At 30.9% G+C, this 16,170-nt stretch overlaps 1 protein-coding gene across 3 annotated transcripts in view; it reads left to right on the plus strand.

Annotated features, from left to right (window-relative positions):
* LOC136977398 (dyslexia-associated protein KIAA0319-like protein) overlaps nucleotides 1-9,479 on the plus strand; it is a 44,404-nt gene extending 34,925 nt beyond the window's left edge. For all 3 annotated transcript variants that reach the window (XM_067272869.1, XM_067272884.1, XM_067272876.1), the window contains 6 exons: nucleotides 1,041-1,135; nucleotides 2,439-2,587; nucleotides 4,314-4,436; nucleotides 4,535-4,625; nucleotides 7,006-7,094; nucleotides 7,181-9,479. In XM_067272869.1, coding sequence (XP_067128970.1) covers nucleotides 1,041-1,135; nucleotides 2,439-2,587; nucleotides 4,314-4,436; nucleotides 4,535-4,625; nucleotides 7,006-7,094; nucleotides 7,181-7,332 — 699 coding nt within the window. In that variant the 3' untranslated portion in view covers nucleotides 7,333-9,479. The remainder of the gene's footprint in view (nucleotides 1-1,040; nucleotides 1,136-2,438; nucleotides 2,588-4,313; nucleotides 4,437-4,534; nucleotides 4,626-7,005; nucleotides 7,095-7,180) is intronic.
* Nucleotides 9,480-16,170: the final 6,691 nt, after the last annotated feature.

The raw sequence follows: 16,170 nt of genomic DNA on the forward strand, positions 1-16,170 counted from the left end.
TCGACAAAATATTTTTCGATGTATAGTATTTTAATTCCTTCCGATTCCCTCACAGTTAACCTTCACACCTTTAATTTGAGGACAGGTGTTAATAAACTAGTCTTAAAATGAAAACCAAGTGAAAAAAATGATAAACATAATTTAAAATGACACTATTTATAATTTTTCAATTTTTATTTTAATAATTTTGATAGTGTAATAAAATTACCAATTAAATTTTTTTCAAGTATGTTAATATTTTATAAAATGGAAAGTTTATTAAGGGGCAATTTAATAAATTTATAGCTTTGTAACAGCTGGAATCCTCGGTGTGTTTATTTTTCTTTCCCAACTTTTTATTAATCTTCTTGGGTATCCATCCAATAGGAACTTCTTTTTAGCTCAATTATACTGTTGTTCCTGTGAATGTTAACGCTTTTACTGGTTTTCTTTTTTATTTTATTATATTCCATTTGAAATATGTTCTGTTTTATATATAGTGGTATGTTAGAGCTATATTTTACAGATGTTTGTATTGGACAGGATTTTTTGAAGGATCTAAACTCCAGTTTATTTTCTCGTCTTTTTATTGTGACATTTAGATAACTTATTTCTTGCTTACTGTTATCTTTTTCTTCTATTTTAAATTTTATTGTATTATTTATGTCATTTATTTGCTCAGTTATTTCTTCGATTGTAATATCTGTTTCTTTATATATTATAAAAATGTCATCTACATACCTCCTGTAGAATTTTATTCCATTTATCTGCTAATTAATTCATCTATATCCACCATTATTAATTCTGCTGGTTTTGGTCCAATCACGGACCCCATCCGTCTGTGTATAGTATTTTCCATCTATTTCGAATTAGTTACTGCTGTAAGAGAATTCAATCAGTTCTATTATTTCTGTCTCTACTTTAATACTTTTTAATTTACTTTTGATCATTTTCCACGTAATCAATGGATACATATTTACAATATCGAGGCTGGCTATTTTGAAAGTTGAATATGGAATGTATATTGATGTTTTGTAAAATGAATATTTTATGTTTTAAAGGATACTCTTTTAAAACAACTTGAATTGCTGATAAGAGAAGGTGATTCTGTTCATGTACGTTTCTTACGATTGTATGCCGGACAAGAATCTAACAGGTATTTATGAAATTATTTGTCATTATTTCAAATTGATTTTAATTAGAGTTATTTTGCAAAATATCTATTTAAGAAATTAATTTATTAATATAAAATTAAAGTCATGGGCTAGAAGTATTATTTATTATTATAAAATTTCTTATTGCTTATTTTTTCTTTGAAATATTTACAAGCTACTAAAAATCTTTATTAACGTGAGCTGCAAAGAAAGCAAAAAGGAATTTTCTATTATAAAAATAATTGTATTATTTCGATTTAGTCAAGAATATTATGTTATATTACATTCTACCATGAATTATATAAATAAGTTGTGAGATGAAAGCATAAAATTTTAATGAACTCATTACTTTATGCATTATGTTTGTCCTTTGATTAATTTAAATTTTACACAGTTGCACACACACAAATACATTGTTTTAGCACATTCAACCTTTTGTATAAACTTAGTATATACTACTTACACATGTAAAATTTTTGTTAGTCTGCTAATTATTATGTAGTGTGATGCATACACAGATTGTAAGTGTAACTTGCACTTAGTTTTCAGTTGCCTGTTTAAAGGTTAAGTGTACATTCATAAAGTCAAGAGAATTAAATAAATACTTATCTAGTTGGACATAAAGCAATAGTAAATTAAAGTAACAGTGAGATTTATTATAGAAAAGTGATAACTTCAGTACTTCAATTATATAATTCAACTAAGGATGACAAGGAAGACTTCAATATTTCTATAAGTCTATTATTTATATTTTTTACAATATGTTTCAAAATATATATAATACAGTAAAACCTCTCTAAGTTGAATTGCATTAATTTGAAACTGTCTACAGCAGTGTTGTTCAATCTTTGGTCAACAGACCAACACTGGTCCGCAGAAATTTCCTGCCATTCCACATAAAATTTTATAGACTGATGTCACACTAACTAAAAATTGTAATTTTAGTATAATACCGTATTTTATGGACTATAAGATGCTACGGACTATAAGACGCACCTAAAGGCTACTTTCAAAACCTTTGCGGTCAACCGGTCGACCGCGGTCCACGTGTTGGCCATCCCTGCAATAGAGGATACCGTTGTCATGTATATTCTGATAGGTGATATGTAGCTCCTGTTATGACAAGACTTGGCTACTTTGTATATATATGTTTAAAAATACTTATATTATCATGTTTGAAAACAGTTCAACTAATAAATAAATAAAAATCTTGGACTTTTTTAGAATTTGAAATGTTAATTGTTCAAAGCCTAATTTTAACAATTTTTATTTTATTATAAAGCATATTTTTATACTTTGTTTTAGAGTAACAATGATATTTGTGGTAGAAAGAACATCTCCTAGCGGCCAGACACTGCTAGTTCCTGGCACAGAAGTTGTTAGTCGATTGAAGAAAAAGTTAAAAACTAACAATAGTTTGTTAGAAACATCAGTACTAAGTATTGATACTGTAGGTAAGTTATTTAATTTATGTATTTATTATCAATGTACCAAATGATTGATCTGTAGATGATGACTTACAAAAAGAATAGAATAAAATCATAAGGATAATAAAATATATTAATATAATTTTTACTAACTCTTTTTAAAAATATTTTAGTCCTAAAACATTTATTGGCTTTGATGTTTTGGATAAAACGTTTAATTTCACAATTCAAAATTAAATTAGATAACATAATTTGAGTACTTTTTAAGTTTTTAATAAAATTATAACATCTATGTACAAATTTTGGTCGAGAACACAAAAGCAAAATATGTTCTTATTTTAGAATTTTTATGATTTTCCTTTATGAACCAGAATTTATATATATACACATATATATTTTCTTCCAATTAAAATCACTTATTGAAAATTACAATCATAACATTTCTATTTTAAACAATAGCTATTTTATTTTGATTTATTATTATTATGTATATAGGTTCTCCAATAACTCTGAAATCTTAGAAATTATGTTAATTTTTGTGTATTTTTTAACATGGTGTCATGCGAAGACGAAAAACTTCAAGTTATTTTGATGGTGGAGACCAGTCTGCGAGAGAATGCCGAAGAGTTAACAGACTGCATTCAGAACACAGTGTATGTTTGGTGGAGATTCTTGATACATCCTGTGAAACTCTTCAGCAACTTTATGCTGACTATAGTCCACACCACCAAAATAATTTGAATTTTTTCCTTTTTACCAGTGGTGATATTCAAAATAGTTAACAAAGGGTTCGCTAGCAGAAAATTTTTCCCTGACAATCACCAACAAACGAAATGGAAGTTTTGGCTAGAAATAAATACAATACCTTTTCTTGCGATATATCTAATAATCAGTGGCATATTTGGAACATAAGGGGCTCTGTGCGAATACCACGTAGCAATAGTATATTAGTGCTGTCGACCTTTTTTTTTCTCTTCTTTTTTCTTTTAGGCAGAGAAATTTTTCACCCCAAATAGCACTGCCGATAATAGACAGATGTCATCATCTCTGGAAATACAATATCCTTTTTATTTCGCTGTCCATAGCCCAACACATGTTTCACAGCCATCTTGTATTATCTCGCGCGCGTGAGATTGTGGGATCTCTCTTATGACTGGATCTAGTTTCAAGAACTCTCTTGAATCAATCGCGATTAAACCTCGTTTCGGTCGAGATTGAAACGGTCGAGAGAGATCGCACCAAGACATAGTCCCTGACCTTGCTCACAATCTAGATTGAAATGCTCAGTGCAAACGGGGTATAAGGCTCTAGTTTAGTAGTATTACAGAGTATAATATGTATATTTTAATATATTTAAAAAAAAAAAACAAAACCACTGAGAAATGTTTCGTGTGTTTAACAAGGTTCGGAAAACTGAAAATTTTAACAACGGGTTCAGCCGAATCTGTGCAAACCCGCTGAATATCACCACTGCTTTTTACTCAACTCTAGATTGACCAAAAATCTTGCTTCAGTAGCCATACCCATTCGTGCATTGGCCATACCCAAGATTTATAAATTTATTATGCAGCTAATAAATTATATGATTAATGTATAAATTAAAGTATGTTCTCGTATAAGTAAGAAATTCTATTTTTCTGTATAGAAATTTCAAAATAAAAATAATTTCATTAATCAAAAATTCCTTCATATTGTTTTGTTGATTATTCAACCATTTCTTAAAATATTTCTTTAATTATTTAATTTATAACAGTTTGTCAGAATCGATGCTCTGGCAAAGGATCTTGCGATTCTTACACTAAACGTTGCATCTGTAAAACGTTTTGGATGGAAGACTTTTTCAGAGTTCATTTTGGCGACAAAGAAAGTAACTGTGGTAAGTTATGGTATCGTTTTTAAATTTCTTAATTTGATACTTTTAAATTTTACTTAAAATATAAAAAAGTGAATTATTTATTTATTCGTTTTTCTTAGATTGGAGTGTCTTATATGTAATTATTGTGCCTATTATTATCCTCATGGCAATAGTTGCTGTTCTATGGGGAATTGCATCATTTTGCAATAGGTAAATATGAATATTTATTATCATTATGTTCTGGGAAATAATTACAAATAAACCAAAAATTAAATACAGAAAATCAAGTTGGTATTTGAGATAATTTTAAAATCATGGATAATTTTAAAATTTATGTTAAAAGTATATTAAGGAATGTTGAAAATTTTAGGGACAGTTGCACAAGTTTTAATCTCAAGGTTAAATGCATTTTAATCTGCAAGATTACCCTTGATGAGTGTAAATTATAAAGAAAAATTGCTAGATAACTGGCCAGTTTCGATGATTAAATTTTTCTGTGGGTTAGCAAAGAAATAAGATGAATGATCAGTTCTGATTCCAATATAGATAACCTGTATTTAGATTATATAAATGAAGTTTATTCTAATATCGGCAGACTATTAAAAAAAAGACAGTATAATTTACATCAATTGTAAGTTTCAAGAAGAGATGTTGATTTAAAAAGGTGCAGGTTTACATTAATTGTAAGAGCTGAATGACTCTTACGTTATACAATGTAATTTTTTAATCAATTTCATAATAAAGTGTGTATATTAAAATACTGTAGATAATATTTAGCAAATCTACTGATGTGTGTTTTCATTTACATTTCAATCTGTCCCATGCTTTAACTTACACTATAGACTCTAGTATACCTTTTAAACACAGCCGTTTATTGCTAATATTCGAACGTTTTCGGTTATTTTTAATAACCTTTCTCAAGAACAGTTACATTCGAATGTGCTTTAACTTACTCATTTCTCCAGTGGTGTGCCATCCATAGAAGCTGTGGAAGCGCTGTTTCCCTTGTGTTTTCTAAAATATAAATACATATTGTGTGATTATTTTCATATTTTAATATACTTTGAATTAATTAAAATTAACATTTTATTATAACTGCATTATGTATCTTATTACAAATTTCTATACTACATGTAAAAAAAAATAAGATTGCTATTGTATAATCAAATATAAATTTGTATACGCGTATTCCGAATGAAAGTGCTGTATTGTCAAATACGGGATAGTTTCCACGGCAAAAATATTTGAATGGTGTAAAGCAGCCAGATTATATGCATTTGCGCAGGTGCTTTACAGAGCACCAACCTCATGCAGTTTAGCTAATAGATGCTAAACACCAAAATATTGTATAACACTTCCAATGATTCTATCCAGAGCTGGCACAGCTTCTCTATCATCAAATGTCACCACATGCCACTGCATTTCTCTCTTCTATCTTTTTACTGTTGCTTGTACTAACCCAACTGGAAGGATGTTTCAGCTATCTGTCAAGTTAAAGTAATTTGTGCAATGAGTGACAGGGTTTACATTTATTCCGTGGATAGTTATTTGATAGTATAAACAGTAACTTGTACAACTAGTCCTTAAAGAAATAAAACTTTACAGAAAAATAATCTTTTATTTACAGTAAATGATGTGTGTTTATCAATGCTGAACTCTGAATTTCCAAAAAATATAGCAAAAATATAGAATCACAAATGCATTCTTTTATGTTAATCAATGAAACCAGATACTTGATTAATTTATAACAGTTATAAATTAATCAAATATTTTTATGATTGACAAAAATGCCCACCTATGCAAGGTGGTTATGGGATCAGCCTATTGCTCTGGGAACCCAGACTGAATGCAGATAGTCAAAAATTTTTTGGAGGTGGTCTGTCCCAGATATATAAGGACACAGGCAGATCTATGTAGGGACTAATAGGGCTTAAGCCCTGGGCCCACAAAAATTGAATTATCATAATAAATTTTTAATAATTTTACATTAACAATGAGCACTTATCTTATAGTAAAAATAGTTAATATTAATAATATAATAATAATGATAATTCATAGTATTGTTTGTATTAACAAAAAATGGGATTCTGTTGAACTTCAATAAGTCCTAGGTTCTAAAAATGATCTGCCCCTAGATCCCTAGATCTGCCCCTGTAAGGACCCATTCATCACATCCAGCTGCCCCACATTTTGTACCTGGCTGAACACATAATTAGTATGATTAAAAAGGTTTATAAGGACATTTTTTTTACATTCTAAATTTAAGGTTCTCGTAAATTGTATCATATACATTTGCTAGTTATCTGATTGATGGACAGAATTATAAAAGAATAATGAAGACACACATATTCTGAATTGAAGATTTACTACAAAATCAGCAACAATCTTTTACTCAGTAATTTCAGAGTATTAATATAAAAGATTTATAATTTTAGCATTATTTTATTGTCAAAGTTAATAAATAAATTTTGCAATAAGCTTCCTTAATAAAATAATTATGTTCAATATGAAAATTGTTTCACATTGAATATGCAGTTACGTTTTGATGTCATAAATACCACATTAAAATATTTATTTTTATTTTAAACAGAATGTCGTTCAGAAAACCTAAAAAGAAACATAAATATATGTTATTGGAAGAACTTAGTGATAAAGATAACCGTGAACTTCTACCGCAAGGTAAGAACCGTTATTATTTTTTAACGTAAATAAATTTTTGCCTGTCAACACGATCTTTTCTAATTTCACAAACATTAAATTTTCAGTTAAAACCCAAAGATCGAGTTTGTTGATGTCGGATTCCGAATCCGACGCATTGTTTGATCTCCGGCGAAAGCCATCATTTTCGAATATTGCCAATGGACACACAAAACCGATTAACGGATTAGTTAAAGATCTAAACAAAGTAACTGCTTAAGTATCGGGACATTACATAAACAAATTGTGATTATTGAACATCCTTGGAATTTCGAACGTTTTGTATCTTTGTTTTCTTTTGTTTTCGGACCATTCGAGTTTTTGTTGTCTGAATACTTTTTAAGAATGAATTTTTTAAAATTTAAATCATAATTTAATATAAGGTCTGAATTAGAGATGAACTTTTCGTTTTAAATGTTGTTTACCTTTATATTTTAGTTTTTATCATAGAAATTATAAACTTACGTGTTAGTTATTAATCTGTTTGATATAATTATTGAAAAGTACACCCTAATTTTACTGTATATATATTTTAATATACAGTAGTAAATACTTATATTTGCCAAGATGTTTTACAAACATGTCAATATCTTCAATTTATACTTTGTTATATTATAATTTTTAAATATTCCAAATTTAAGGTAATTGTTTTTTATGACATCTTAGGGATGGCACGTGTACAAAAATTTACATAGTGCAATCTAGTCCAATGAAGTTTGTTATTCATATGCGAATATTCTGCAAAGGTCAACGTATGCAGCAAATGTATAAATTCATACGATTAAGAAATCTAGTATATAGTTTAATATAGAAAAAAATTACACAGTTTGTAATTAATATAGTTTATATTTATACAGAGGTTGTAGTGTCATTCATCTCTGTGCAAAAGAAAAAATATTATTAAATTCATTTGTGGGAATAGCAGTAAAATTGTCATATTAGAACAATATTAAAGCGTGCTACTGGCACAGATTTATCATGGGATTTTATATATGTTTTTGTGATTGTTAAATTTATGTGAACTGTTTACTGTTTCCAAAGTAAAGTTTTTTGGATTTTTTGCAAATTAAATGATAAAAAGCAACAAAAAAAATATTGTTATACGTTACCAGGTCCTCTCAATCGGCACTGTCAAAATAATTTCCGCAGATATATCAAGATTTTCCAGCTTAGAACAAATAGGAGTACAGAGTCAACCTTCTTCTTAACCGTATTAAGGTAGCACCTTTATATAGTAGCCATTCTAATAACATCAAACTCAAATTATACTAGTCCACGTTCCTATTTTTTTGTTGCCTACTCATTATTCTTTTTCCTAAAGGACTTCACAGGTCCTTCATAAATATCCACTCTGTTGAGGCCAAAAACACTAAAAAGAAAAACAAATTTTTATTTTAAGACATTTAAAATGTGTTTTAATATACTGGATGATCCAAGGATCTTTTGACATAATAGTCATTTGCACTGCTACATTGAAGATATTTAAATATGTGCATATTAATTGTATGTATGAACATATATAAGCAAAAACTAAGAACAACCCATACCAAATTAAAGGAGAAAACCCAGTTTGTAACTAAATAAAAAAAATAAAGAAAATTTTACATTCTTGTCACCAGGAATGCTGCTATATCAAAGGTCTTGTGGATCACCCGAAAACACAGTACTACTTCTGATCAGTAATTATTAGCTTTTTCCTTAAGACACATTTGCTGGCTTTGCAGCACAGAATAATAACTTCTTACAAATATCATTAAATGTAATTTATTGTATTTTAAATATTTAATTTGTCAGTTTAAGAAGGAATTTTTTATTGTTTGGAGAGCTAAATGATTTGTTTAGGGTTAGATCACAACCATATATCAAAAAATCCCATCATACAGTTGTGTGTCGATAGTACTCTTCAGTGCAAAAAGTAATTGAAAAACGAGCCAAAAATTCTGATTTTACACAAAACTGTGATCTGTTTCCTGTTATTTTATATAGTTTAATAAAACCTTATTTGAAAGAAAATTAGTAATAGAACACATGCAAACATTTGTAAATAAACAAATTATTAATATGTGTTTTTATGTTAAAGGAAGTTATCCTCGAGTCATATTTTTATGTTCCTACGAATCATCCACGATGAAGTGCCATCCCTTAATTATACTAATGTTAAAATGACAATTTAAGGTATTACATTTGCAAAATATAGCTACATAAAAATCTGTATAATCAGATTTGTATTGAACATTCCATAAAATCGGTTTTTTTTCTGTTGCAAATGACTTTTTGTTTTTTAATTTGTTAACAATATTTCAGTTGAGAGAAATTTGTATTTAACTATTTACTTTGTAAATTTTAAATAAACTGAATTTAAATGATTTTATGTTGTCAGATGTAAATTTTTCTACAAATTAACCTAGAAATCCTTAACCAAAAATGGCCCACAAGTGACCAAATAGATAAAATCACCGAAAACACTGGTAGTTGGTTGTAGAAACATCACATAGCCAGCCCGTCGGTTTGCACCCAACCGACGGGCTGGCTATGTGAAGTTTCTGATTTTTCTTCATGTGTCTAACACCTAAACGTGACTGGTTTCCCATAGAAATATCCTCCCAGGAGGCATCCCCTTGGCAGATTGCCCATGTATTCCACCAGGAACAGTGACATATTGTTTTATGGGACCAGACAAATTTGAATTAGTGGGTAAAGTGTTGACTTCAAGCAGTTTTCTTTGGGGAATTTTCAGGAAAAATTCCCCAATATCCTTGTTTGTTTTTTAACGTGACTTTTTGTGGGTCAAGTTCTGTGCTACACCGGCAATCTATGGTCCCCAGACATGGCCTAAATTTTAATTTTGATACTTCAACTACAGTAATGAGTTTATAAAAAGATTGATTTGGGACCCCCATTGGTGGGGACCCCAGGATAATGTGCCATTGCCCAGGTACTGTATTACTTTAGTTTTCATATATTATTTGTGTAATGGCTAAATATGTAACAAAATAAAAAAAAAACACATATAAAGACTTCTGTATCCATGTAGAAGAGAAAGATGTGCTACATAAAAATATTCAGAAGATAATCATGGTTATATTGGATCAGGTGTATGCAACATAGTTGATATGGTAACTCTACTTTGCTCCTGTAGAAAAACTAAGTAGCTATAATCCCATACCATACTTCTGTCTAATACATGTGTTAATTTGTTTACCATTACCTTCTTCCACAATGTTTTCTTGTTTTAAATTAAGTGCTGTATTTACTTCTATTGTATGTTGTGTTTTAATAAATCCGTTAACGTTTTTCGTGCTTTACTTTATATAATATTTTAACGTTATTTCTATTATACAATTTAATTTGTTACAATGTAAATACCACGGCGATTCTTGTATTTTTTAACCTAATAGCAGCTTCGTGTTCTTTTAATCGTATTTCCAATTTTCTTCCCGTTTCTCCTATGTAATGTATCTTCTCTTTTTATAATAACGTCTAGAAAATTCTTGGTTTTGTTTCCCGGTTTGTGTGCTTTGAGTCTTATGTTTAATTTAGGCTCTCTTACATTATTAAAGACTAAGATATTCTTTATTTGTTGGCTTGAAAGTTCCTTCTTGTACTTCTTCATTAGTTTAGAAGACTGTTCACGGGATCTGTTGGTAGAAGTTCGTATTGCTCAGATGACACTATATCCATTTTCTTGGACAATAATTCTTCTCTTTGTAATATAACTAATTGATGCGATTTATCTGCTTTAACTAATGAAAGATTATTCTTTTTAGTCTTTTTGATTTATTAATTACTTTAGTTGCTTTTTTATCTACTATATAACCACTTTTAATAACATTTTTACCTTTGTATTTTGCCAAGTCTTTACCTAATAAAGCAGTTCTTAATTTCACTTTTTCTTCATTATTTCCGTATTGCGTTTTCAATTTCAGCTACTGTCGGAAACGATTTTGAATACACTGGGAGATTCATATTATGCCCCCAGGACAACAGCCGCAAGTAATCACGTGGTATCTCGACGTTTGTGAGATTAATTATCAATTTATTCATCCATTCTTGCTTTTCTACATTAGTAGTAGGGTTTCTCATTTCCCGGTCTTTTGCTTGTCCCGGGATTCCGAGATAAAAGTGAACTGTTTCCCGGGATCCCGTTTGAGAAACCCTAGTGTCAACCATTGTCACCCACTCACCGCTCCCTTGAAGACTATGCAACAGAAGGATTTGATGGTATTTCTGTCTATTTTAATCCACTAAAACATGGACAAAGAATAGCGATTCTCTCTTCTTGTGTCAGCATGATTCACACGACCTGCATACAAATGATTTTATTACCATTTTCACCAAAATGGATTAAGTCTATATAATTATCCTGTATTTTGAAGATAATTAACACAATTTGGCAATACTGTATAATGACAATTTACTAAGGGAAATACACTGTTTAAATAAACACTCATTGACAAAAAGGTACGTATTAAAAAACATGCGTTGAAGTCGAATGGAAGTTTATTAGTAATGTAATGAGACAATTAACTGAGGTAATAACTAATCACAATATTATAGCAAGTAGCTTTCTGTAGCCTTGTTGAAAAAGGCAACAACACAGGAGGATGCAGGTTTTCTTTCCTTTATGCCATCAGTCAGTGGCATGCCGTCATTGGAAGCGGTGGAGCGCCGCTTCCACCTTCCAATGACCTTCCCTTGTAGTTTCTAAAATATAAATTTTCATATTTTAACGTACTTTGAATTAATTAAAATTGATATTTTATTATAACTGCATTATGTATCTTATTACAAATTTCTATACTACATGTGAAAAAAACGATAAGATTGCTATTGTATATTCGAATATCAGTGGCGGAATGGAAGCGCTTACGAGACAGCTTCCACGGCGAGAATAACTGAATGGGGTAAAGCAGCCAGAGGGCATTGGCGCATGCGCTTTACAGAGCACCAACCTCAGCCGGTTTAGCTGGTGGAAGCTACATAAGTGTAACGCTTCCAACGATTCTATCCCTTAGCCACTGGGTAGGGAGCTATCTGGCTAAGTGAATTGTTTAAGATTTAAAAAGTAAAGAGTATTCAATGTTATTTTTATGTACGTTTTTTGCAAAGTTATATTTAATTACAGTATAATTAAAAGAAAATTATAATTATATTGACAGATTTTCAGACATAAAATCTTTAGAATTTTTTTCACTTTTAGATGTTAATAATTTTAATATTATGAAAAACAATTTTACCAAGCGTGTTTTAATTCTATAAATTAAGTAAATGTTATGGAAAATTTTTTGATTTATCTAAATTACGTAGCGAATCGCAATATTTATATTTGTGTCCGGACTACATTGACAAGTAACTCTTAGACATAAAACATATTATAATTAATGTCGATCGGAACAAAGACGTACTAAAAGAATTATATGATTTAATATCATTAATTTTTACGGTACCTTCTACCAGTGCGTCTATTGAGCGCAGTTTTTCGACCACGGAGCGAATTCATACATTGGCCAGGAACACTCGGTCAGAGGAAAAATTGTGGCGCTAGCGTTGCTTCCGATAGAAAAAGAGCTTTTAAATACGCTGATGGAGTCGACGACCAACGACTTTTATGATAAAGTATAATAATTAACGACTTTGCGGAAAAAATCGCGAATAGAGTTAGTTTATAAAAAAATTAAAAAAACAAGTTTTCCTATCATTGTTTGTATCGTATCAATTTGTACTATGTATGTATTATTTGTATTTTAGAACTAAAATACATAAATTGTTTATTTTTGTCATTTCCAGTATTTGTTTAAAACTTTTATGGAAATGTCTTGTTACCGGACGGGTCTGACCCGTCACGAAAGACGCGAAAAAACGATTAATTTAGAGAAAAAATTATTAGTTTAAAAAAACATAGGTAAAAGTCGTTTATAGTCGGACACCCATTGTTTATATCAAACTGCCAGGCAGAAACCATAAATCGCGGAAGGAAGTCGTCCTATGATCGGTGGAAGATCGAATTTGTCTTCGATTTTGACTTTTCTCCCGCTCCAGGTAAGTCTCGTTACGTTTAGTAACCAGGTACCAACCACTCGGGAAGCGTGATTGGGGGAGAACGACCAATCAAATGGACGAAAGAAAGAACGGAGATTGATATAATCCCCGACAATCGAGGACACCTAGCACTCGGTTAACGTTCCGAATAACCAAAACGCCGTGTGTCAACGCGCAAAAAGAAAAAAATAATTTCTCGTCTATTGTGCCAACCTGTAACCCGTGCCACTTCGGACTTAGACCGTGTCCCCGACGCCAACAAAGGAAGTCTCCCTGTGCCCTACAGACTTGTCAACGCCACTGTCTCGGGGCCACCTTCGATCGACCATCGAAGAACCACATCGACGCCCAGGATGTCCGAACGGCTGATTGTCCTAAAGCAAACTATTTTGTACATAGTATATGTTTATTTTATGTTTCTTTTTTGTCGGTTTTTGTCAGGTACTGTACGTCTCTCCTGCCACCACGCACGTACGAATGGACCCTAGGCCATCACTGACGCACAGTTAACTGATTGCCCCTGAAAGTCGGCTTTTTACAGAAACACAGCTTCCCTATCATCAAATGTCACGGCACGCCACTGCCATCAGTGTCTGTGGTCACGGGAGTCGACAGACGTCCACAAACCCCCCCCCAAAAAAAATTACATAGGTCCAAGTAAACAAATCACTTAAAATCTAATTTTCAGTCTTCTTACGAACTTCTTTACAAAATAAACAACAATAGTTATTGTTAAGCATTTTATATTACAATAGCGCGTAAAAATCAAGTTGCGGGATGATATCCGAACCCTATCAATCCAGACCCAGGAAAATTCTTTCCCCGGGTTGAAATATTCCAGGTCAAAGTTCACCACGTAAAGTCTACGGGCCGATTCTCAGTTTTAAGCTGGTTGCACTACATGTCAGGGATTTTTTTCCTGTATGTATGGATGTTTCTTCACTCACTTTGAAGCTTAATAATTCCCGTGCTTTTCATCGTTAATTTCTGAAATTTTGCAGGAAGTTTTATGTATTAGGGGATTGGTGTTAGTAAATTTTGGTGGTTAAGGTCGAGGGGGTGGGGAAATAAAGGGGAGTCGTGTGTTATATCTCGAGTTGGGTCGGGCTGTAATGACGATTTTACTCGTTATTAGTCTTTACAATTTTATTTTTATTACAAAAATCATCTCCATTCACAAAATGGCAAAAAGCTCAATTAATAGCCCATTCTAGAGCTAACAGCCTCCTATGTGACCTTTTAATACTGAATATTTATAAATAATAGTCTATTTTTAACATTTGGCATATTATTAGTCATTCAATTATCACTCACGTAACGTACTGCAGGCTATCACGTATCTGTCACATTAAAATAGAATTATGTGATTTTAGGCAATTACCACTCTTATGCCACAACTTTTAATAGTTTTCTTTATTTAAATGTTTTCTCGGAGCTTTACTTTGTTTTTCTTTATGGGATGCTTAAAGAATTAATTAAAAAATTCGATTAATTTACGTTAGTTTTCCAGCTATCGTAGCTTTGATTCGCTCTTCTGTAGGTCGATTGACTTTGTTTAAGCCAATAAGTGTTTTGTTACCACCCCTAGGCCATAAATATTTCGGTAAATACATCCCCTAAATCTTCGCAGTTAACTATACAGTTGGCTGAAAACAATCAAAGGGAAACTCTTTCTAAAGTTTTATTGGGTATCTTTTCTCTTTGTTGACAATACTTTAACTAATCACAGACTTGTGAAAGGAAAAAATTGCTGCGAAAATCCCCGCCTCCAACCTTGGAAGTAAAATGTAAACAATCGCAATAAATTAGCTTTTTAAATCGTTTTTTAGCTCTAATTAACTAATTTAACGTTCTTAGACATTAAATTAGCTAATTCGATAATATTTAGGCAAGTAAATATGTTTTTAAAACTATCTAGCAATAAATATTCCCGGAAAACTCTACCTCCCTACACTAAGTCTATGGAAGATGATCTTGCTGTTAATTGGCTTTAAAATTCTTGTTTTATACGCCTATTACGCTCTAATTGGTCATTTATATTATGACTGAATCAACTTCGACGAATGAGAGTTTATCAGAACCGTCTGGTCTGGATTTTCCTGCGAAGAACCAATCCACGTGATTGAAGTCATAATGTAAACAAACGTTAAAAAATAGCTATATTCTTTATTTTACAGCGTAATTCTACTAGTTTTCATGTTATTTGACTCTACTTAGACAAGAAGATTTCGTATGAAAAGCTTCCAGCTGAAAAATTTACCGGGAAACTCATTACTTCCGGATATTGCGTAATCGCAGGAAAAAATTAACTAATCGCTTATTATAGTGTATTATTGTATAAAGCGTTGAAAAAATATGTAAAAAGTGTCAAATATTCACTATTTGAAGCAGAAATATATGTTGATAAACTTTGACTCTTCGCTTCACAATAACAATCGACTCCTCTCCGGCTAAGTAATTTGAGACGTAGTGTAAATAATGGCAATAACTTCTCCCCCGCTATAGATAGAAAGCTGCGGTTTATTTTGTATAAAAGAAGACAGATGTGTCTAACTAACAGATATACAAAGTTCAGCGAATGTCTGTAAATTAATTTTTTTTTCTTTTGTTCGTAAACTTCAAATTTTAATATTATTTTAAACTTGTATTAAACTAAAAATTAAACAATCGTAAACTGTAATATGTTTTTAATCAAACACAGAAAACAGATCGAATATAGCGCGATTTTGAAGTGAAATTATGTGTCGTAAAATTATGAAGGACGTCCTAAGTCATTCTTTATAACCGAAATTCGTTACATAACCTATGTATTAAAGGGCACCAAATTACGACCTAATCTTTAATGTTTCATATAAAATTTGTCTTCGAAAATCGTAAGACCTTCTGCTTAGTCGTTTTAAAATTTATATTTGTAGGCTACTTCTCTAACATTGGTTGTATTATTATTGTTTTATTTAAATGCCCGTGCGTAAAGTTATTACATTGTTACTACTAAATAAAATGATTAACTAGATTTTAT

This window comes from Centruroides vittatus, unplaced genomic scaffold, assembly GCF_030686945.1.
Source record: "Centruroides vittatus isolate TY-2023 unplaced genomic scaffold, ASM3068694v2 contig_1113, whole genome shotgun sequence".
NCBI classification, from domain to species: domain Eukaryota; kingdom Metazoa; phylum Arthropoda; class Arachnida; order Scorpiones; family Buthidae; genus Centruroides; species Centruroides vittatus.